The sequence below is a fragment of the Cololabis saira genome, chromosome 6 (genome assembly GCF_033807715.1).
Source record: "Cololabis saira isolate AMF1-May2022 chromosome 6, fColSai1.1, whole genome shotgun sequence".
Taxonomy (NCBI): Eukaryota; Metazoa; Chordata; class Actinopteri; order Beloniformes; family Belonidae; genus Cololabis; species Cololabis saira.
In genome coordinates, this window is record NC_084592.1 from 15,872,526 (window position 1) to 15,897,562 (window position 25,037).

The 25,037-nt window shown below is 39.8% G+C and overlaps 2 protein-coding genes across 5 annotated transcripts in view; one reads left to right on the forward strand and one right to left on the reverse strand.

The window, feature by feature from the left end:
• The window catches only part of LOC133445869 (poliovirus receptor homolog), a 92,068-nt gene that overhangs the window by 3,044 nt on the left and 63,987 nt on the right, over positions 1 to 25,037 (forward strand). The gene's annotated exons all lie outside the window — the stretch shown is intronic.
• LOC133446265 (uncharacterized) lies at positions 1,073 to 11,325 on the reverse strand. The gene is made up of 18 exons (XM_061724275.1): positions 11,317 to 11,325; positions 7,230 to 8,655; positions 6,954 to 7,093; positions 6,649 to 6,853; positions 6,439 to 6,543; positions 6,077 to 6,267; positions 5,833 to 5,974; positions 5,065 to 5,709; positions 4,909 to 4,968; positions 4,411 to 4,625; positions 4,176 to 4,295; positions 4,055 to 4,102; positions 3,877 to 3,954; positions 3,715 to 3,792; positions 2,206 to 2,250; positions 2,006 to 2,070; positions 1,491 to 1,695; positions 1,073 to 1,279 (listed from the first exon to the last, which is right to left on the reverse strand). The coding sequence occupies exons 1-18, from the start codon at positions 11,323 to 11,325 to the stop codon at positions 1,073 to 1,075; spliced, it is 3,984 nt and encodes a 1,327-aa protein (XP_061580259.1).

Consider the following 25,037-nt stretch of genomic DNA (forward strand, 5'->3'; position numbering starts at 1 on the left):
GGAGGGAATTCAGGAAGAGTGTGCAGGGTATTGGGAATTGTGTGTAGTGTTGTGAGAAATGTGTGGTATGGAATGGGAAGGTGAGTCTAGAGCAGTAAATGTGCTTGGAGTTCAGCAGGATTGGTTCAGCCACCTGAAACATGAGTTTCAGGTTGTGCACATTGTGTCTGATGTTCCAATAAATGTGTTTAAACAATTGTGAAAAACTGTAATACACCCTACAATGTATAATTTGAGACAGATAATTATGATTTCCTATTACAAGATTAGGTAGTACACTGCAGCAGGTTTTATGGAAGCCTTTCTGAAGTCAAACAATACATTTCTATTCTAGCATAAATCTTAATCTAAACACATTAAATTACCCAGGTCTATTTTTTTAAGACTTTAAATGTTTCCCCATCAAATTCACAAACTCTTTTTCCAATCTTATTTTTTATTTTATTTTACACACACACACACACACACACACACACACACACACACACACACACACACACACACACACACACACACACACACACACACACACACACACACACACACACACACACACACACACACAATTCCAACTTTATACAGAATAAAAAAGCAACCCAAAAAATCTCCCTCAGTGTCTCCCTTGTTGGAGCAGTTGGTTTTGGAGCTTCCTTTTGAATTCCTCCTTTTCACTGAAATAGTAGACATAAAAATCACAGCTTTATTGACAGAAATGTTTAACATTTAAAACATTAAGTGCTACAGGAATTACAATAATTATGCACATTTCTTAATTATAGTATGTAACGCATTGCATAAATTGATTAAGACTTAATGTCATTCTGTTAGAAATATATTTATATTTTATTCTCTCACCTTGGATGTAAGGGTTGCCCAGCAAGGAACAGCTGTTCCGCCTGAAGCAAGGGCACGTTATGTGTCCTCGCAAGACCATAAATGATAGCCTATAAGAGAAATGTAATTTAATGTATCAATAAATGTATTAGTATTTTCAAAAATCTATTTTAAAAAATCTATTCCAGTCTACAGATACAAAACAGCCATTATACAGGTCCATAAACAAGTAGCACTATTACAGGCCTTTAATGGTGATCCCTACCTCTGGAAACAGAACCTCCAAGATGAACTCCACCTCATCAGTGAAGTTAGCAGTTCTTGCTTGGTGCACGATGTCCTGGAGATGCTGGAAGAGCCTGTCTTGGTGTTCTTCAGTGCAGAGGTAGACAGGCACCTCAGAAGTCGTCTTCCTGAACTGTCTCGACTTCCCGTTGAGTACATCCTGATAACAATTTTGTGGAAATTGTATCAGTGCATTATGTTGTAATTTCGTAAATGAAAACAGGCATGAAATGTCAGTTACATTTCATACATTCATTAAAGATACAGCTCAATAAATGAGTTGCATAGTTAAATTATGTCAGTTGATCATATTCCTAAAGACCCGAAATGAATCTTTAATTTAAGATCAAACATGAACATTTGCAAAATACCATCAAATGTTGTTCAGCCTCCTGGGACTGCACAATGAGGTCCACCAGCCTCTTTTCCTCTGCAGAACGGTCAATGGCTGCCTGCACAGGTTCTGGATGCTTCCAAGTGCTGGCATTCCCTCTTGGGACTCTGTAAACAGGGTTGTAGTTTCCCTGAAGCAATCCTTTGGCCTCTTCAGTCCAAAAGGCAAACCTCTGGCCATGCCTTTAAAACAGCAAGATAAAGCCTAAGTTTTGTATAGGAAAGGCTATGGGCTTGATGCCTGTGCTTTTTCTGATTCAAGAGAACTAATATATCTGCATTAATGTTATTACTTAGACGATGTGATCATACCATCCAGTCTTGAATATCTCTTAGTTCTTATACTGATATAATGTGGATTTTTACTTACGCATCAAAGAAATGCCCTATTAAAATGCTATTGATAGTTTTAGATGTTTTACATCTTCTGCCAGTGCCCATGTAAATGAAGTGTTACCAAAATTAATACACATGTTGTTACATGCTTTCATACCCTTGGATTTCGAAACGCTCCATTAGAAACAGACACCACCACTTTCGAATCAAAGGCATGTCCATCTGAAAGAAATGTGAATTACAAGGAGAATCTTCAGTCCATATTGTATTCCTTCTCTTTGAGATTAATAGTATTATGCAACAGAGACAATATTTTATAGGTTAACTGTTCTGTAGATAAATAACATTACAACTTACCTCTTGGAACTCAAACCCAGTGTTGAGGACAAGGGACAGGGTGTACTGGAACATAGACGTTGGAAGGTACTAATTTTATCATAATGTCCTTGGAAGCCTGTATATAATTGCCATAAAAGAGACCTTACCATCAGCATAAAAACACCACAGTCATTGTTCTTGGTCTGGCGTGGCAAGTTCCACATGTCCAAACCAGTCTTCTCAGTCCACGTCCCTGGATCAATTTGCTGGGCAAGTTTTCTATAGAGAAATATTGAAAGAAGAATATTTTGTCTTCAGTACTAAAGGAGAAAAATGTTTCAAAAAGTACGGATTGAGGTTTCTTTTGCCAACAAGGATTTAAAATAAGAGTTAAAGCTAGGGTCTACGATCTTCAGTTTAAAAAACGTTTTATTGATTTTAAAACGGTGCCTATTGGTTGGCTTCTTTGCAGGATTACAGCAGCTAGAAGACATTTTTTTTTGGTTCTTTTTGCTGATCACATTTCATAGTTAACACTTTTGGACCATAACAACCTTCTAAATGATTTTAATAAAAATTACAATATGTAAAATCGTAGACCCTAGCTTTAACATCACAGATAAGGTAGAAAGAAAAAAGTTCCAAAAGACAGAACTGTGACATGCAATGATACATGCAATCAGAACATAGTAAAACCTTTCAAGTAGAGGCTATGGGAACGTAGCCAAACCATTAGGGTTGGGTATCATTTCTTTTATTTTTTTTGATTCTGGTGCTGAAAATTAAGTTTCAAAACACTGCTACTTCCTAAATGGTGTCAAAATCAATACTTTCATTATTTTTTCATTGAAAATAATACTGTGCAAACACCAAATTATCAATTTTAAGATTAATCATGTCCGACTCGCTTTCTTCTGTCAGATGTACCTCTGAAAACCAGCATCACAGAACAAAAATATTGCTGCACCACACTGATAACAGTATAAGTAAATGGATTCTAATAATTTCAATGCAGTGAATGATTAAGACTAGGCAGTGTTATACAGGTTGTAACCACTACCACTCAGCACTCAGTTTTCAATACCCAACCCTACAAGTAATGGAAAAAGAGGCTATAGGAACACACACACACACACACACACGAGCGACGACGTAACCCCCTGTCAGCAGGCTTCGCCTGGCCGGGGGTTACCAGTAGAGGCTATAGGAACGTAGCCATTGAAATAATTTCATATGAACCTGGCATGCAATTTAGCATTGGTATGTCTTATCTGCAAACCTAAACAGGGCTCTGTAATCCGCATCTGCAAACCCGTACAGATGGTTTTGGTACTGAGAGTCTAAGAAAAGCAACTCTCTCAGTAATGGCCGCATGACCTGTAATGTGTTAATAGGTTAAGAGATGCACAAGAGTTAATAAATCATAAGGAGGAGTTAAGCTGGATTTCATTCTGTTTGAAAAGCAATAAAGAAGAAAATTTAGTTGGAATACACATCAATCAAGGAGCACAATTACCATATCATCAAATGACAGTAACATTGCCTTACACAGAGAACGTAGTGGTCTGGCCCATATGCGTTGGTCCAAGCAGGGAAGACTAAGAAGTCTTTCATGTCTAGATCCGCCTAAAATTTATGCAAAGACATCTTGTCATTAAACATAATATTTTTTATAGTATACATTTTGTTATTTTATGTACACTGACTCACTGGAAAGTAAAGCATGTTGGGTGGTGTAATCTTCCATGTAGGAACTACAAACATGTCTGCTATATAAATGTCTTTTCCCTACGGAAGAAATAACATTGAAAGTAGACAAAAGATGAAACAATACATGAACAAATATATGTTTCATTTATGCTTTAGTCTTTTATGTATATTTACTTACATGTAGCAGAGCTAATTCGTTGATAATTGTCATGCAGGCATTTCCAATCTGCAAGAAACAAAACTCATCAGTGAAAAAGCATAAAAGTAAATACAAACTTCTTCCCATTCCCATTACTCACAGTTGAATCCATGTCTCTGAGCAACCCCAGGCTCCAGAATTCTTCACGTGTCAGACATATGTCTCCTTCTTTAACAATATATTCTGACCCTGGCTTTCCCTTGTCCAGCACATAATTGAGCTGCAAATTGCAATTATTAATCATAATTAGTTATTAATTATTTATTCATTTTTAGCCAGATAATGCTGTACTGTCCAATTTAACCAAGAAATTATACTTGGACGGTTTAGCTAACCAGTTTTTCCTGGACAGGGTTCCAGTCCTCTTCCCAGAACTTCTTTGTTGCTGCCGTTATGGAGGGCACAGTGGAGGCTGCTGCCACACCTGGGGTTAATGTTGAGGGCACAGTGGAGGCTGCTGCCACACCTGGGGTTAATGTTGAGGGCACAGTGGAGGCTGCTGCCACACCTGGGGTTAATGTTGAGGGCACAGTGGAGGCTGCTGCCACACCTGGGGTTAATGTTGAGGGCACAGTGGGGGCTGCTACCACACCTGGGGTTAATGTTGAGGGCACAGTGGAGGCTGCTGTTAGGGGCACAGTTGTCACTGAAAATACAGTACTTACATAATACATAATGTATATTACCAGTCATTCATGTGAAGGCATGTTTTAAAAAATCAATATCACAAAACAAAGAAATTACTGATCATGATATGCTGTGAGCCTCTAGCCATACAGAAGATAATTAAGATGACAGGACAAGAACACCCCCACTTCCATCCCATTTCTCACCAAGTGGTTCATCAGTGTCCATTGGAGCAGTGCTAGATGCATCTGTTATTACTGGGTTTCCTGAAAACAGAATTAAATGAAGTGCACATTTCAACATTTCTATTAATAATGTATTGCATTTTCATAGAAATGCATAGCAAAACTTTGGACACTTACCCAATACTGCCTGGCTGTAGCTGTTCATAGATACATCATTTCCTCCAAATGCCCTTTTGATGTTGTCAAGTCTTTGTTTGTTTTTGTTCATATTATCATGGTGAAGGATATTCCTCATGAGGAACAGATGGGTTGATGGTAAACTCATGTTGAGGAAATAATTGTTCTTTTTCATCCTTGAAAACAACTGTTCTGCTACTTGACTGTTGACCTTGCCAGCAAGCTGCGGGACAAGGCCAAGCTTCCGCAGCACATCTCGATCATCCTTAGTATTATCCTCGTGGAATCTGTCATAAAGAGCATAATGCTGTGCTGAACCGGTGATCGGATGACCACCACTGTCTGGGACCTGCTTCTTACAGGTCAGCCAAGGTAGTGTCACCGTCAGCTTTCCTACTTTTGCCTGCTTTATGTTGTCTGGAGTTGGTGCAGATAACCGTCCTTCAAAAGGATTGAAAGGCAGTCTTTGAGGTTCTCTTAAATTCATGTGTGTTGCCAGTCCACGTGCAAAGTCATATATCACAATGTTTGGCATGTGTTTCCAAGAAAGGAGAAGATCTGCAAAATCACGTGGGCTTTCCGCTCGGATGTTACATTTAACACTGTAGACTATGCCACAGGGACACATAATCACAGCCCAGCCACCTGAAATGTAAAAAAATATATATCAATGAAATAGTTTATAAAAAAAGATTTACTCTGGTATGGTATATTAATTATTAACCAATAATAGTAGCTTGAACATGTACTGTATAAAATTAGTTTTACCTGACGCAGCCCAAATCTTTTGGAAGACCTTGTCGTAAGCCTCTCTTGACTTCATTTCATCTGACAATCTCTGGAGGAGATCAGTGCGTGACCCAGATGAATCCAATCCACACTCCCTGCATAATGTACGAATCACTTCAACCTACAAAATATAATATGTTCAAATGCATGGAGAGCTCCTTATTCAGGGGAGATCATGGCCTTAATTCACTCCTAAAAGGGAAAAATGAACAGGTATTTTTACCTTCTGCTTGTACAATTCTTCTGTCAGCCGGTCTTCAGAGACAGTTATTTCCCGGACCTCAGCTTGTTTTGATGGATGGATTTTGTGAAATTCTGTATTGATTACTTGGGTTGAGCGGCGAGTATTTCTTCCAATCCATGGTGCCCAAAAGTGAAATGAAGGAGGAACAGCAAATGGGTTGTTTTGTTGACCTTTATGAAATGACAAGAAATATGTCAATACATTCAAGAAATGAAAGTTAAGTCACATCTTCATAAATATATACAACATGTTTATATCTCCATGTGGTTGCTGATATTTTGCAGTCGTTGGAAAAGGTGCAGCATGTAAACTAAGTGCTCATTAGTTTTGTCTTGCATTACTTGTAACAAATCCCCGGCCGATTCTTTCCATTGAAAGTGCCTCCCAAAAACTTTCAATATCAACCTCTCCATTGAAGTCCTCAGGAGGCTGGGGAAGGTCACTTACTGAACAAATAAAGTGAAAAGATTGCACAAAAAGTCAATTCTTAAGAGTAATCTCATGTTCATTTTACATCTTAATATATATATATTCCCTGAGACCATTCTTACCTGACAAATGGAAGGCTCCCTTCTTGTGGAGGTCCATGATGACCACAGGTGGATGATCTCCACAGGTTATGCATGAATAATTGTATTCATGTGCTGTAAGGGCTTCAAAGTGGAGATAACCATGGAGCACCGAATCAGCAGAGGGGAACTTCACACCTGTTGTCAACTCCAAATACTCAACCACTCTGCTCACTGCAGTGTGGACCTTAGAGAGAAATATAATAAATAAATATTAAAACAGATGTACAGTTGTAATTAATGTGTACAATAAAAATGATTTCAATTACAGTTTGATCAAATATTACCTGGAGCAAGTTCCGTATGCTTATGCACAGAGGGAGGTCGAGTACAACATGATCATCAAAGTTGTGTAGACCATCTTTCCACTCTTGATAGCGGAAGTATGCTCCACATTGTGGGCAGGATTTAAAGTAGGTTGAGATGTCTGGAAATCCAAAGATTCAACAAGACTTACAGCACATTTTACAACACCTTGAATAATACATTCGAGAGCAACAAATCCACCATTATAGATTGCAATGAGATATATAGATTAAGAACATCAAGCTTATCTGGCCTACCTTGAACAACCTGCGTGGTGGTGAGAATTTTGGCCTTGCAGGTAATGAGGATCGGGTCGCTCAAGGGCACCTTTCCTGCACAGTGCTGGCATATGGTTTCCTGTGGAATGAGGTGCCGCGGATAGTCCTTTTCCACTGATGGAAGGCGAACATTTTCTGGGAGAACAGCAGGCAATTTTTTGTTTTGGAGGATGTACTTGATCATGCCTTCCATTTTTTTTTCATCATTAGGTGGATACAGAAGGTTTTCCCTATTGGTTTCATCATAACTGTCCTCTGTTGCTGTGCTTGGGAATGTCTCCTCGTCGGTACTCCGTACTTTTCTGAATAAGTTGCGGTCTGTTTCAAATAAGTGCCATTTAGCTATGTATTTGTGTGGGCATGATCTCTTTGAATGTATGCAGGGGCAGTGCCATGTATTCTTTTTGGAATCATAAGATACCATGACTCTGCCCAACCTACTGTAGTATGTAACTGTGGGTTCGTAAATTGAAATGCATTTTCTTGACTGGGGTGTTCCAACTTCAGTGTACACAGACAGAGGTATTTTTTTGACATTGGCAAGCTTTTGTCGAGCGAGGCAGAGCTGTTTTTTGTCCTCCCCAAACCACTTGCTGGTAACCATCTCTGTGAGTGTTGTTTCAGTAAGAACAGGATGGGGAGCGTATGTTGTACAATATGGTACAGATTTGAGGTGAACGCATTGGTACGATGTTAATCCGCTCCTCCATGCAAATTCCATGTTCCTCTGGCACTCCGCAGATTCGCAGGAAACATGCTGATTTTCCCCCCATACCTTCATTTGGACATGCAGAGGAATACTAGCGCCACAAGGAATTTTTGCAACAGCATAGATTCCATTGATGGGATCTACACACTCACTTCTAAGAGTAATGTCTGTTTGCTTTTTAGTGTGCTTCCTTTGAATGTGCCTTTTTAAGTTTTTCATGTTAAACTTAAGATGGCAGATGGGGCAAATTTTGGAAGTCTGCTTCTTCTGTCCACGCAGGGGGGTTGGCACTGTGGTCGGTGCTGCGGTGGATGGTGCAGCCGTGGCCGGTGCAGCAGTGGATGGTGCAGCGGTGGATGGTGCAGCGGTGGATGGTGCAGCGGTGGATGGTGCAGCGGTGGCTGGTGCAGCGGTGGATGGTGCAGCGGTGGATGGTGCAGCGGTGGCTGGTGCAGCGGTGGATGGTGCAGCGGTGGATGGTGCAGCGGTGGCTGGTGCAGCGGTGGACGGTGCAGCGGTGGATGGTGCAGCGGTGGATGGTGCAGCGGTGGATGGTGCAGCGGTGGATGGTGCAGCGGTGGATGGTGCAGCGGTGGCTGGTGCAGCGGTGGATGGTGCAGCGGTGGATGGTGCAGCGGTGGCTGGTGCATCAACATTGTGTGGTGTGGTGCCAGTGGCGTGCGGTGCAGTGGCGTGCTGTGTAGCAGCAGATGTTACAGGCGCAGGCGCCAAAGGTGTGGGTGATTTTGGTGCTTGGATGCCTACTACAGCAGGGTGCTTTGCCTTGCACGAAGCAAGGTGCTTGATAAAGTCTGCCCTGCGTAATAATATTGACTGACAGTGGATGCAGTGGTAGTGTAGGTCAGATTTGCACTGTAACCCACATCTGTGGACGGTGTACCCTGGAACAGAACCATGAATTGTAATATTATTCTACAATCAACATCTGAATCATGTAGTATCTGTCACAAACACATCACAGAAGGATTAGTTTTGATTCATTGCTTAAATGGAACTGGTCTCTACAACTTTACCTTCATGTGACACTGCCCTCTTAAAATGGGCCTCCAAATGGCTTTTCACCTTGCTCAGTTTGGTGGGATTGAACAAGGATGATTGGCAGAAAGGGCAGTGAAATTGATTGCAGCATGTACGGCACCTTTGCAACTCTGGCAAAGAGCTCCCTCTTTGTATAGTAATATGCATCTAGTAAATGAGAGAACATAATTGGTTAAATTGAACATTCTTACATGATTCCACAGACACAAGTAAGGAAATCAAAATGAGACATTTAGTAATTTTTTTTATCACGAAAACATAAAATCCCTCATTCACATTGACAGTGTTGCTTCTACATTTTCATATGACAATGTACTAAAGTTGAAGCCAACACACCAGTTGCAAAGGGCGGAAATAATGAGAAGTCTATATTAACTTGAACTGATTTTGCTACAAAGTTACAAAGTTGAAGTTGCTACAAAGTTTACTACGACGGAGTATTAGGGCCAAACTAAGACAAAACATTTGTTGGAAATTACGATAATAAAGTCATAATATAATGAGAATAAAGTCGTAAAATTACGAGAATAAAGTGATAATGTTGCGAGAATAAAGTCGTAACAGAATAAAGTCATATTATGAGAATAAAGTCGTAATATTACGAGAATAAAGTCGTAATATTACGAGAATAAAGTCGTAATATTACGAGAATAAAGTCGTAATATTACGAGAATAAAGTCGTAATATTACGAGAATAAAGTCGTTATATTATGAGAATAAAGTCGTAATATTACGAGAATAAAGTCATAACATTACGAGAATAAAGTCGTAATATTATGAGAATAAAGTCGTAATATTACGAGAATAAAGTCGTAATATTACGAGAATAAAGTCATAACATTACGAGAATAAAGTCATAATATTACGAGAATAAAGTCATAATATTATGAGAATAAAGTCGTAATATTACGAGAATAAAGTCGTAATATTACGAGAATAAAGTCGTAATATTATGAGAATAAAGTCGTAATATTACGAGAATAAAGTCATAATATTACGAGAATAAAGTCGTAATATTACGAGAATAAAGTCGTAATATTATGAGAATAAAGTCGTAATATTACGAGAATAAAGTCGTAATATTACGAGAATAAAGTCGTAATATTACGAGAATAAAGTCGTAATATTACGAGAATAAAGTCGTAATATTATGAGAATAAAGTCATAATATTACGAGAATAAAGTCATAATATTACGAGAACAAAGTCGTAATATTATGAGAATAAAGTAATAACATTACGAGAATAAAGTCGTAATATTATGAGAATAAAGTCGTAATATTACGAGAATAAAGTCGTAATATTATGAGAATAAAGTCGTAATATTACGAGAATAAAGTCATAATATTACGAGAATAAAGTTGTAATATTACGAGAATAAAGTCGTAATATTACGAGAATAAAGTCGTAATATTACGAGAATAAAGTCGTAATATTATGAGAATAAAGTCATAATATTACGAGAATAAAGTCATAATATTACGAGAATAAAGTCGTAATATTATGAGAATAAAGTAATAACATTACGAGAATAAAGTCGTAATATTATGAGAATAAAGTCGTAATATTACGAGAATAAAGTCGTAATATTATGAGAATAAAGTCGTAATATTACGAGAATAAAGTGGTAATTTATGAGAATAAAGTCGTAATATTACAAGAATAAAGTGGTAATTTATGAGAGTAAAGTCGTAATATTACAAGAATAAAGTGGTAATTTATGAGAACTAACAGGAAGAGCATCTTCTCCCTGTGTTAAAATGAGGAATCTTTATATATTCCTCATTATTATATTTATATATTTATAATATATTTAATATTAGGCCTACGACTTTATTCTCGTAATATAACGACTTTATTCTCGTAATGTTACGACTTCATTCTCGTAATATAACGACTTTATTCTCGTAATATTACGACTTTATTCTCGTAATATTACGACTTTATTCTCGTAATATTACGACTTTATTCTCGTAATATTACGACTTCATTCTCGTAATTTTACGACTTTATTCTCATATTATTATGACTTTATTTTCGTAATTTCCATTTATTTTTTTGTCCTAGTTTGGCCCTAATACTCCGTCGTAGTTTACAAATACGCTCAGTGAAAATTTGTCACTCATTCCATTGTTTCTTTCTAACTAATCCGGGACGAGTTTAGACGAGTTTACTCGTCTTTGACCGCCAAAAGACGAATATACTCGTCTTGTATACATGTTGTTCAATTTGCTTTCAAATCATCCTACATTTAGACCGCAGTTTAAACAAATAATTTATAACTTTACATGTTACTTACGTTCGTCATCGAAGTCCAATCTGCAATCTGCGACCTGCAAACCTGCAATGACAACTCCAATTCATTGAGTGGCGCTGTTGCAAAAACTGCGGGTCCTAGAACTGCGGGTCCTGAAACTGCGGGTCCTGGAACTGCAGCCTCCGAGCCTGCAGCTGGACCCTTCTCTCCCATCCTCAAGGTCTACATCACTCTGTTAATGGAAGTTATTTGTATCCGGGTGTCGGGGAGAGCTATCAGGACCATAGACATATATACGTAGACGCCCCATCAAATAACAAAATCACATATTTGAACCATTTTTCAGGCAATAAAATAACTGAAATAAATCAGAAAAATGGTTCAAATATGTTATTTTGTTACTTGAAGAATGTCAATTTGTTTACATAAAATATGCTTTGTTGATGAGAAAATATGTTTCTCTATTTTTATGTTAGAGAAAAGTAAAAATTTACACAATAAACTCACAGATATTTTATTTATTTAATCTACTCAATTTAATTGTAAACTTTGTTTGTGCTGACGGAGCTGCAGAGTTACTGGCAGATGTTTACGGTGGAATATCTTGTTTCAGATATTGTTTCGATGGCAAAATCAGAAATAACTGCCACATCTAGACCAGCGGTTCTCAACTGGGGGTCTGCGGCTCCGAGATGATAATAAAATGTATTTTTTAAAAGATCCCCTGACATTTATAGAAATAGATTATTATTTTATTCAAATGTGACCGAGACCTTTATCTACCTAAACTACAGTGTAACATGACCTTCTTTTACTCATTATAAGTGTATTTCGTTGTATTTTAATAATAGGGTTGTCCTGAACAGGATTTTTTAGCTCTCGATCCGATCCCGATCACTTGAGTTTGAGTATCTGCCGATCCCGATTTTACCCGATCCGATCACTTTTTTTTTTGGTTCCCGCTACAATTCCGATACTTTTTCACGATCAGATACACTTTGGTAATGAATTAAAGTTATAGTATGCAATGTTTGAGAGCTAGCAAGATTTGAAAGTGGCACCTCCTCTAAGCCCCGCCCCCTCCTCCCCCTCCCAGCTTAAATCATGTAAAAACTCTAACCAGGTCCAGGACCAAAGGCTTGGCAGGGGGGGAAAGAACCAATCAGATGCCTTCATGCCACCCACGCCCCCGCCCCCCTGTCCCATGCGCGCACTCGCTTCCAGCCCCCGGTGTCCACTTCCCACGAGTCCTCCACGGCTCACAGTGTCCCAGTGTAACCCCCCTCCCTCCCATCTGCCACGGACCCCCAGTATGTAGTTATTATGTAGTTAGTTATTTCCAGAGCGGCTCGGTCCCGCTGTGTGTGAGAGCGGGGAGCAGAGCGTCGGTCCGGGCTGCTGCTGCAGGACTCTCCGCCCAGCAGCAGCAGCCCGCAGGGACACGTGAAGCCGCACTGAAGCGCGGCAGCAGCCGGCTCGGAAGCTGTATGGGGGTCCGTGGGGATGGAGGCGTCTCAATCCCGGCGAGAGCGGAGAGCGCGGGTGCGGCTGGTGGAGCGCTGCGGTGCTGTGCAGGCTCTGTTGCCACAGCTACGCTGTAGGGTACGCCGTAGCCTACGCCGTAGCCTACGCCGTAGGGTACGCCGTAGCCGCCGCCGTAGCCGCCGCCGTAGCTGCCGCCGCCATAGGGTACGCCGTAAGCCTGAATTAAGGTTCTGCGTCAAACCAACGCAGAGCACATGCCGTCACCGTGACGCCGTCATGAACCCTTCGGACTTCTCCATCACTCCATTTCGTCGCGGTGCAGTACCCCCCGCGACCGCTAGTTAGCGATCTTTTCCTGAATGGTTTATCCGACTTTTTCCGGTCACAGTAAATCAAAGAGATAAGGACAACTATTGTGCAAAAAACCAAAACAAAAAAAATCACACATAAACGAAGAAAAGAGCCCTGAAAGTTCACGACTGCTTCAAACCGGAAACCGGAAATGCGTTGCTTCCAAGTGAACCAATCACAGCCCTCTCCGTCTCCGTGTGGTCTGCGTCGCCTCGATGCGTAGTTACAACTTTCGAGAGGTGCACGTCAGTGACGGCGTCAGTGACGGCGTCAGTGACGGCGTCAGTGACGGCGTCAGTGACGGCGTCAGTGACGGCGTCAGTGACGGCGTCAGTGACGGCGTCAGTGACGGCGTGTGGCCTGCGTCGACGCGTACCACACGCCGTAGGCACGGCGTCGTTTTGACGCGGATAATTTGGATAATAGCAGTCCGGTAATTATCCAATCCGGTTTTTACATTGAAAGAAGTAAAATATGCAATATTGTGTGGGGCAAACACAAGTCCTGGCAGTGATGAATTGACGTATCAAATCCTGAAACATATGGACGAACAGGTCTTGGATGAAATTGTTTTGTTGTTTAATGCAGTGTGGGAATATGGGAAGTTGCCTGTAGAGTGGAAGCATGCAGTTGTAGTCCCTATTCTGAAACCAGGCAAAGACCCTTCAAGCCCAAATTCATAAAGACCTATAGCATTGACTTCTGTTTTGTGTAAAACTATGGAAAGGATGGTTACTAATAGGCTAGTCTATTACTTGGAAAGTAGAGGGCTATTTGTCGAATATCAGAACAGGTTTAGAATTGGCAGGTCAACAATGGAATCAGTAGTAGCACTGGATCATGAAATTAAAAAACTATTATGAATAAGGAGATGTTAGTGAGTGTATTTTTAGACATTGAAAAAGCATCTGACACTTTATGGAGAAAGGGGTTATTGATCAAATGTATGACATGGGGGTTAGGGGCAGAATGTTGAACTGGATCAAGGATTTTTTGTATAAGCGAACAATAAAGGTAAGAATAGGGGGTAAGTCTTCAGAAACAGCAGAAATAGGGAAAGGAACTCCTCAAGGAAGTGTTATCATCCCAGTCCTCTTTAACATTATGATAAACAATATAAGTGTGAAGGTGGGTGGGGGTTTTGGTTTGTAGCTATTTGCTGATGATTTAGCAATATGGAAAAGGGGTAGAAATGTTACATTTACTGTGAGACAGGTACAAAGGGCTCGATTCTGTTGTGGAGTGGGCAGATAAATGGGGCTTTAAGATCTCAACATCTAAAACTAAGTATGTGATGTTTGGGCTTAAGAGGAAATTACCTGATATTGAGTTGCGCCTATACAGCTGTCCTTTAGAGAGGGTTAAGGAGTTCAAGTTTTTGTGTGGGAGAGTGTTAAATGTAATAATGTAATGTAATGCTTCCACCTGCCTGCTGTGTGCTGCTGACGTCCCTGACTCCCCCAGTCTGGCCTTCGGCAGGAGGGTCCCCCCTTATGAGCCTGGTCCTGCTCAAGGTTTCTTCTAGGGCTGCACGATTTTGGACAAAATGAGAATCACGATTTTTTTGCTTAGAATTGAGATCACGATTCTCTCACGATTTTATTCCAATATAAAATGTATTGCACTTATTACTTTAACTTTGCAACAGCTGAACAAAAATATAATAACAATAAACATCTCTTGTCTTCTTTACACAAACCTTTGAATAATTTAAACAATAATAACAATTTTGAACAATATTTGTTCCTCCCTGAGTTGAACACCCTTTCAGAAAGGGGACTTGTAACAGATCCTGTAGTTCTGAGGCAACAAATTATTCCTCTGGCTGGGATGAACCCCCCATTGCCTTTTGCTGCTATTAAGAAGCTGCCGATACAAAAGGTAAACGTTACAAAAAATATGATGGTGCCTGATAAAAGACTGGCATCAACTTTGTAACAGCTGACATTGAACATAAAAACAATAAACATCTCTCTTGTCTTTAAATAATTTTAACAATAACAATTTTAACAATATTTATGTGCAATATGTGTCAGGTGATGAGAAAGGTAGATGTTTCTCCAAATGTAATCCGCAATCATTAACAAAATATAACAAACATGACAACATGATAGTTGACCATGACAGGACTACAACAACCTAGAACATAGGCCTAGTCCTTTTTTTATGCAGCCATCTTTAAAAAAAAAAAAAAAAAATCTTTTTTTTTTTTTTTTTTTTTTTTTTAAATCGTCGTCATTTGGAAATGAGATTGTGTTCAAGCATGAATCGAGATCGCGATTTTTTAACGATTAATCGTGCAGCCCTAGTTTCTTCCCTCCTAAAGGGGAGTTTTTCTTGCCACTGTTTGGCTTAAGGCTTTTCTCCCACTATGGGAGTTTTTACCTGCCATTGTTTATATAATAATTGCTCGGGGGTTTATGTTTATGTTTATGTTTATGTTCTGGATCTCTGGAAAGCGTCTAGAGACAACATCTGTTGTATTAGACGCTATATAAATAAAATTGAATTGAATTGAATTCAAAAAAAAGAGGAACCATGCTCTTAATTTACCAAGCGATGATTAGGTCAGTATTCGACTATGGCTGCATTGTTTATGGATCTGCTGCCAAGTCACTGTTAGATAAGCTGAGTGTTGTTCAAGCAAAGGCACTGAGGATCTGCTCAGGAGCATTTAGATCATCCCCAGTCCCTGCTCTGTTAGTTGAGATGGGGGAAACAGCATTGAGCCTGCAACGTATAAAGTTGGGATTGCAGTTTATGTCAAAAGTAAATGGCAGTGGCCGAAGTGTGCTGGATTCAGTTTTTTCCCAGGGCATATGGGGGCCGTCAGGTAAGAAGAGCAAGAGGCCTTTTTTGGAACAGGTTGCGCATCGGGTTGGTGGCTGGGGTATAAGAAAAGGTGTGATTGCGGAGCATGTGTGCTGGGCCCCTGTTCCCTTTTGGCTTATACCAGAACCAGAGGTGGACTTGGTTTTGTTGTCTGCTATTAAGGATAAAGATTGTAATGTAAAAAGCTGTGTAGAAAAGTATCTGTGTGAGACAGTGGATTCTATTGTGCAGATATTTACAGATGGTTCTAGGGATCCAGAAAGTGGAAGGGCTGGTTTTGGGGTGTATGTGATGCAGTTAGGAAAGGAAATGTGTTGTCGTGTTAGTAATTATGTATCTGTGTTCACTACTGAATTATTAGCTGTACTTTGGGCGTTACACTGGGTGGAGGAGAGTAAGCCAGAAGAAGTGGTGATTTGCTCAGACTCTGCAGCAGCCCTGAAAGCCATAAAAAGTAATAGTTGTCAGTCTAGACCATATGTGCTAAGCGAAATATTATTACTGTTGTTTCGACTTGAAAAACTGCAGTGTATGGTGAAATTTATGTGGGTTCCAGGGCGCGCCGGAGTCGTAGGGAATTAATTAGCTGATAGGGTAGCCAAAGCAGCACTAAAGCGAGACGTTGTGGATGTTGAGATCCCACTAGGAAAGGCTGAGTATAGGTGTAATATCAAGGAGGGAATTGGGAGAGAGTGGCAGGAAATTTGGGAGGAGGAAAGAGGGAGGCACTTAATATTCAGCCGAAGGTCAATACTTCATATGATTATTCTGGAAGTGGTCTAATTAACCTGATTGAGGCTGGGGCACTGTGGGCTACATCAGAACTGATTTGTGGTAGGGAAACATCCAAGTGGGTTGTGTGAGTGTGGGAGGCCGGAAACAGTTCAATATGTTCTGATGGAATGTAGAAAGTATTCTGCAGAAAGGAGTATTTTATATAGAACCCTGTTAGATCTAGGTATATCTTGTTTTTCTGGGAAAAACCAGAGCTGATCGCTGCTGCAATTCTCGTGCCCAAATTCAAGACCAGCTGGACAAGTGACGACTACACCCTGAGACTCGGTAAGTGCTGCTTTTTTTAACAATGATACGGGTGGGTGGGGTACATTCATGGCTGAAACTGTTGGCACCCTTCAGGATTATTTATTTATTTTTGAAGTTTTTTAAATAACCCTATTATCCAAAGCAGCTGAAATGCAATGCAATGCATTGTACAATTTTTCAGTGTTGTAATGTCAGTGTTTTTGTCTTTTCCCCATATTCATTAGGCCTTGACTACATCAAAAGTCACTTGAAGTTTAGTTTAGTTTAGTTTATTTTTATTTTATTTTTTTTATTATTCCTGGGGTCCTGAACATAAAAATACAGTACAGTGCAGTCATACAGTAAAAAAACAACAAAAAAAACAAAACAAACAAAAAACAATCAGACAGGCTGCACAGACCTAAAAGGACAAAAACATAAATTTGATAATAATACTGATAAACAATTAAGTAAATACAGACAAATTAAAAATAATTAAGAAGGAAAAAAGACAATCAGACAGGCTGATTGTATAACAGACTATACCAGATACAGAGCATACTCAACGGACAAATAGCATAATCCACAGAGTACCAACAAATAAACTAACATAAACAGACTGGCATAGCCACATGTGAGGACATACTTCTCTTAGTTGTTGAGATATTTCTTAGAAAGTTTTTTGAAAGTTATTTTATTATTTACAGTTTGTTTGATATGTTTATGCAGAGAATTCCAGAGAACAATTGAAGAAGGACCAGGCTGAGGGCATTCAAGCTGAGAGCTCGCCTTCTTCTTCAGAGGAGGACTTCTTCTCTTCAATCAAACAGGCCAGTTTCCAAGAAGATGCCAAACAGCTGGAGACTTACATTGGCTCCCCAGGTGATACCATGGATGCACTAAAGACTTTCCCAGCTACCTGCAACCTTTCCCTGAGGCTCAACACTGCACTCCCAGCCTCAGCTGCATGTGAGAGACTGTTCAGTGTAGCGGGACTGATCTTCCGTCCAAGAAGGGCACGTATTGATCACAAGAACTTTGAGAATCAGCTTCTTTTGAGGCTCAACAAAGCATTCTGGTAGTCTGATCGGGTATGCTGTCTTGGGGTCTTGATCGTCAGTTATGACAATGGGGAAACCATGTTATATGCAGTAGGATTTTAAGTTGTGTTTTTTTGTTGTTTTTTTTGATGGGACTAACATACTCTTAGTTTGAATGCAAAATTGTAGCACTCTCCTACTCTGTACCATTTTCAGAGCTTGTTAAGAGCTCTTAAAGGAGCATGAGGCTCCTTTAAGAAATGAGACTCATAGCGCCACGACGACCGTCGGGGGTACTGCAGCCAACAGCGAAGCCGGCACGGGAGAACGGGGAGAACGTGCATGCAGCGTCATTTGACGTCACATCCGCAGGACAGCGCAGGAAATTCGAGCCCCGAATTTCCTGCGCTGTCCTGTTGGCTGCAGTAACCCCGACGGTCGTCGTGGCGCTATGAGTCTAAAAGGGGCCTCATGCTCCTTTAAGGGATTTGTATGTAGTGATGTAGAGCTCATTCTCATTGAAGTTTTGGTCTTGACTTGTCAGCTGTGACTGGTATGGGGTTCAGGGCTGAATTTTTCAGGCAGGAAGATTTTAAGTTTATTTTTTGATGGGATGAACATGAATACCTCATACTACTGTTTGTGCAGAATCTCTCTCTCTCTCTCTCTCTCTCTCTCTCTCTCTCTCTCTCTCTCTCTCTCTCTCTGTCTCTCTCTCTCTGTCTCTCGCTGTCTCTCTCTCTCTGTCTCTCGCTGTCTCTAGAGAACATGTTGAAACTTAGTTGTTGTTTTTCCAACCTGGGCCCGGTTTTGAATACAATAAAGTTTGAGAAAGAACTTGCTCCTTGAGTGACTTTGTCTTTGACAGTAATGGGTTAATGATTGTGTTGTATCTTGGGCCACTTGTAGAACTAATCAGTGTTTAAATTGAGCTTTCAATTCATATAGTGGCATCTGGCTGGTTTTTTTCAAAGGTTACTTTATACTTTAAGTAGTTTTTGGAGCACATACTTTTTACTTTTACTTGAGTAAAGAGGTCAAGTTGATACTTCAACTTTTACCAGAGTATTTCTAAACTGCAGTATCTATACTTCTACTTAAGTAACAAATGTGTGTACTTTTCGATATATGTCTGCACCGTACCCACGGCACGAATGCTTGTACGGTTACAACCCTTGTATGTATGTATGTATGTTTGTATGTATGTATTTATTTATGTATTCATTTATGTACTGTATGTATACGTAGACATAACTCATGGAAAAAAAGCTAAAAAGAAGAAGCCAGAGGAATATGAGAAATATAAATCGGTGTGTGCAATAAAAATAACGATCCAGCACGAATATGGAGACGAAACTGAATGACAAGAAGCTTTAGTGCAGTCACTCACTCAAGAATATTTTTTGCTGCTGCTTTTGCTGCTCGGAAATCTGTCACAGTTCCTTCTGCTGCTGCTCAGACAATGGATTATCCCAGACGGAACCTGGGATGCCTCAAAGTTATCGGATGTCCATCCTGGAATGGAGAAACTGGATTTCATCTCATTCACACAACAGATTCTTACTTTTACTGTCACGAAGAAGATATAAAGTAAATAAAGTAAAGTCAATTTTTATTCATATAGCACCTTTCAAGCTAAAAAAAAAAGTGCTTCATTATGAAACAGAACAAAACAGGAAACATAGAAAGAAATGGAACAAAGTTGAAAAAGGAGGAGGCAGCTGCTTCAAAGACTCTGTCAGCTGCTGTTTGCTTCACAATGAGCACACCCTGATCACTTGATCTCAGAGACCTGCTGGGGAGGAAAAATAATGCAAAAGTTCTTTTTATATGTGAGGAAAGCACTCCAAGGGTCATCACCACCGCCCAGGAGATCACCGGCTGCCCTCTCTCCTCACTGGAATACCTCCACCACTCCCGTTGTCAGAAAAAAGCCCAAAAATATAATAAAAGACACTTCACACCCCGAACACCCACTGTTTGAACTGCTGCCATCTGGGAGACGATACAGACTCATGAAAACAAGGACAAACAGACTCAAACACAGCTTTTACCCAACAGCAATAACCACTCTCAACAAAAGGAGCTAATGTGCAATAATAAAAATGATTGTATGTTGATGAAAGTTCTTGTAATGTCCGTGTGTTGATGTATGTGTGGAGGGGTTATTTCATTTTTTTTTTTTTTTTTTTTTTTTTTTTTTTTTTAATTTTATATATGATGCACTGACTGGAGAGCACTTTTAATTTCGTCGTACCTGGTGACAATTACAATAAAGATCTATTCTATTCTGATATAAACTGGTGCCTGATCATTTTACTCTATATGTTAAAGCCAGAATTTTAAAATGTACTTTGTAGTGAGTGGGGTATGGAGGATTTTTTGTGCCAAAATTAAATAAATAAATACATCATTAATTAATTAAAATGGGAATGAAATATATCATTAATTAATTAAATGTGTCATTAATTAATTAAAATTAGAATGAAATATGTCATTAATTAATTAAAATACAATTCATTTTAAGTAAAAATATATATTATTTCAGCATTTAATTAATTAATGACACATTTAATTAATGATTTCGTGTTACGTGTGAATCATGAAATGTAAAACTGCATTTAATTAATTAATGACACATTTAATTAATGATTTTGTGTTGCTGAATCATGAAATGTAAATGTAAAACTGTCAGTTTCACTCGTCAAACTCAGTGGGCGGGGCTAACGCGAATCCAGCAGAGGAAGCAGAGGAACTTCCTCTGCTTTACACGCTACATGCTCGGGGTCAGCAGATCCTACTTCCACATACTCTGCAAGGTCGAAGATATCGCTCACCAACTCTCTACAAAGTTCACGAAAATCCTCCGAACTCACAGCTGCCATGTTTAGAAAGTGTTCTTCTTCCACCTCCAGTTTCAGACCAAAGCAGTGAATTCCACTGGATTTGCGTTAGCCCCGCCCACTGAGTTTGACGAGTGAAACTGACAGTTTCACATTTACATTTCATGATACAGCAACACGAAATCATTAATTAAATGTGTCATTAATTAATTAAATGCAGTTTTACATTTCATGATTCACACGTAACACGAAATCATTAATTAAATGTGTCATTAATTAATTAAATGCTGAGATAATAAATATATATTTTTACTTAAAATTAATTGTATTTTAATTAATTATTGACATATTTCATTCTAATTTTAATTAATGACACATTTAATTAATTCATGATATATTTCATTCCCATTTTAATTAATTAATGATGTATTTATTTATTTAATTTTGGCACAAAAAATCCTCCATAGTGGGGAGCCAGTGCAGCTGGATTTGTATTGGGGGAGGGGGTGTTATTTATTTTGATTTAACCACAGGGCATCATTTTACCGTATTTTGCGGACCATTAGGTGCAACGCATTATAAGGATCAATATCAATGAACGGATCTAGTTTCATATATAAACACTGGGTTATAAGGCGCATGATAAAACATATAAATCGAAAAAAAACAGTCTGGTAAGTCGAACTTTATTCAACTCGTTCACAATAACTCAGAATATCGTTCAGTTGTAACTAATACAGAAAAATACACTTGCATTTTAAATCATTCGTCTTCCACAAATCCACCAATAAAAAGTGTCAGAGGTAAGCATCGTACTCCGTCCTGCTCTCTGATTGGTTCATCGTTGCCAGCGATGGCAGACACCGGAAGTTAGTGTGAGGTTGGAACAACGTTGCATTTCAACATTTGATTATAATTAGATTATGATATAGATTTGAAAATTGGGTTTACGCTAAAACCTTAACGATGGCTTAACGTCTAATTTGACGGTAACATCGACTAAATGTTGGATGATTGTTGCCTCCCAGCGCTACATAATTAGTTATCTAACGTTGTCTGACGTTACAACCATATCCAACAAAGAGCCGACTTTAATGTGTCTGAACGGTCTGACCATCAGTCAAGCGGAGAGGCTTCGTCGCTACCAAAGTATCACTAAATCTGCACTATTTTTGAGCTCAGTGTACCACATAAAACTGGTTAGAGGTCAGTAAGCACAACAAAATTCATACATAAAGCGCCCTGGTTATACGGCGCACCGTTTTTGAGAAAAATTAAGGATTTTAAAAGGATATTTTATTTCATCCAACTCCAAGATAAAAGTAAAACCTTTCACCTTCTTTCAACAGAGATAACATGACCTAAACAGACGTTTTTTTCCGTTGCAACATAAACCCACAGGGATTTGTAGGCCTACTGTATGAAGAAAACAAGATTTCATCAGACGTACTGTAGCAACAGTTTCTGCACAGACATTCTTTTCCAGTATTTACCCCTTTCTTGTTTGTAGAGTATTGGATGGTGGATGGAAGTTAGCAGGCAAAAGGGTTTAAAAGGGTTTAAAAGTTATTAGTGAAAAAAATACACATAACAGTAAATGCAATTTCTTTTTTTTTGTCCTACTGCCTTTTAACCAAAGTTGTTTCTTTTTATTTTTTTTAAATATTTTTTTAAAGGTGACCAATTATGGCATTTAATGTATATTTTAAACAGGCCTTGAATGTCTTAAAAACAATCTAAAGCTTGTTTTTTCTACATAAATCATAAATCCAGCCTGTGGGCCCTGTCACTAGTTTTACCGCTTCTAACCTCTTTTTCTGCGCCTCATTCTAAGGGAAGGGGGGGGTATGATAATGAGGCTCTGTGCTGATTGGCTCCCTGAATGACGTGTAGCAGGGGAGGAGCATAAACCTCGCTCCGCCAGAGCAGCCCGAGCCTGTAAATTATCACAACACTGAATTTTCACAAATGGAAACTTTATTGTTAAAAAAAAAAAATATGAGTTGTATATAAATAACATTTAATGCACTATTTAAGCCGGATCTACCCGGCGGATGCTGAACGCTGGCCCCGGAGCCACGCCGGGCGCCCGGGAGCAGCGCTGCTGGCGCAGCGCGCATCACCGCGGCTTTAACGGGGGAATCTGACCGGTTCCGACCGGCCGGGACCGCAGGAACCGGCCTGGACTGGTAGCAGGGACTCCCGGGGACCGACCAGCGGAATTTCAGCCGGATCTGCCCGGCGGATGCTGCGCAACGGGCGCCGCAACGCCACGGCGGGCGCACAGATCGCTCCGGAGCGCATCCGCGGCGCATCGTCGGTTATCGGTGATCAAACCGACAGATTTGCCTGAAAATCTCGGAGGGTGAAGCTGGTCCAGCCTGGGACAGACCCCCGAGGACCCAGCTCCCAAACCACCCGGGAACCTGGATGATTTAACCTGGATCCGCGGCGCCGCGGCCGCATCCGACTGGCTGAAGGAAGGACCGCTCCAGCAGCGGAGAGAGCTGGTTGTGGGCGTGGTTTCAGCAGCGGAGGCTGAACCTATGGAAATCTGCTCCCGTCGTGACGTCACGACGGGAGCAGATTCTAATCGGCTCAAAAAAAAACCATGTGACACTGGGGGACTCAGTGTCACATGGCGGGGGTCAGAGACCTTGCAGAAATTCATGGTATTTTGTCTCCCCTGTGCTGGAAGGGTGAGGGGAGACCACTTTATATATGTTAAAACAAGAAAAAACGTGTTTTTCATAATAGGTCCCCTTTAAAGTGTGAGTTTGCATGTTCTCCCCATGCTGGCCTGGGTTTTCTCCAGGTACACCGGGTTCCCTTCACAGCACAAAAACATGCATAAGTTGATAGATGAGTCTAAATTTCCTCTAAGTGTCTGTACAGACACTTTATTTCCTGTACGATAACATCTGAAAACTTTAATATAGCATATTAAACAGCAGTGAATATTTGTATTTTCATGCAGAGGCTTCCTCTGTTTCAGCTCCAGCTAGTTGTGTTTCAGGCCCTTGTATGGTCTAGTATGAACCTTTTTTGATATGGGGAAAAAAAAAAAAAAGAAGCTGAAACATTTCTCTTGATTCGTGTGTTGCGGTCTCCACACAAATAACATTTAAATAATATGGCTCGAAATGGAAACCTCAACATAAAAGGACACCAACAAAGAGCACAAGTTTAACAGCTTTTATTAAAGCAACCTCCCAAAATAAATTACACTAAGCATAAATTATAATACTCACTATAAAGCAAAAGGGGACCTGGAGACGCCGGCTGGACTAAGGAGGATGGGGGGGGGCACAGCCCACCCCTTTAAAGGGACGTCGAAGCCAGACCCCCCTCCCTAACTCAAAACCCAACTAACTAAAAACAAATAAGCATACAACCTAAAATAAGGACTACCGGCCATCTCCAGGCCCAAACTAAAATAAGGATCAAACTAAACAAAAGCTAACAGAAGAGCATCTGGGTTTGGTGTTGCTTGGTCTGTGTCTCCTGGCACACTGAGCAGAGAGGAGTTATATAGGCAGATGGAATGGAGTTGATTAGGTGAGGTGTGCCAGTCCGGGTGTGGTACATCTGAGATGGGAGGAGACAAGATTAATTAGATAATGGGCAATCATGGTGTGTGTTGTGAGAGAGAGAGAGTCATGGCCACACGCAACACCGTGCTTATTATGTTTACCAAGAGATGTAGGAAAGAAAAGAATTGTTTAATCCCTTTTTAATAACTTATTTTCATTAGCTCATTGAAACAAGCTGAGTTATATGGAGACAGTTATCAGACCAGGATAGGTTGGCTCAATCACGTCTAGTGATGTGCGGATCAATACTGAAATATCGATACTTCCGCTGCCAGATCTATAAGCTCTAAAATCGATTCTCAAATGAAAATATTGATACTTTTGATACATGAGTCATCTGTGGTAATGTATATCATTAACAGGAATACGGTGGAAAGTAACTAAACTATTCAGATTTTGTCTAAATGACACGCTGCTGGTAGGAAACTACTTTTTTCATTTTCATTTTTATAGTAGTTCTTTGTTTATTATTCTCATTCATTTTAATGGTTTTAAATTGTTTCAGTTAGGATCTTTTTTAGTGATGGAAACATCACTCTGGTTTTTCTGTTGTTGTAACAGCTCGCCATATTGTGAATGAGGACGCTACCTCAGTA

Coding starts and splice junctions, on each gene's coding strand:
- LOC133446265 (XM_061724275.1), bottom strand. Junction 4,626..4,908: donor GGACACTGATGAACCACTTG/GTGAGAAATGGG, acceptor CATTAACCCCAG/GTGTGGCAGCAGCCTCCACT. Junction 3,793..3,876: donor CCAACATGCTTTACTTTCCA/GTGAGTCAGTGT, acceptor CATAAATTTTAG/GCGGATCTAGACATGAAAGA.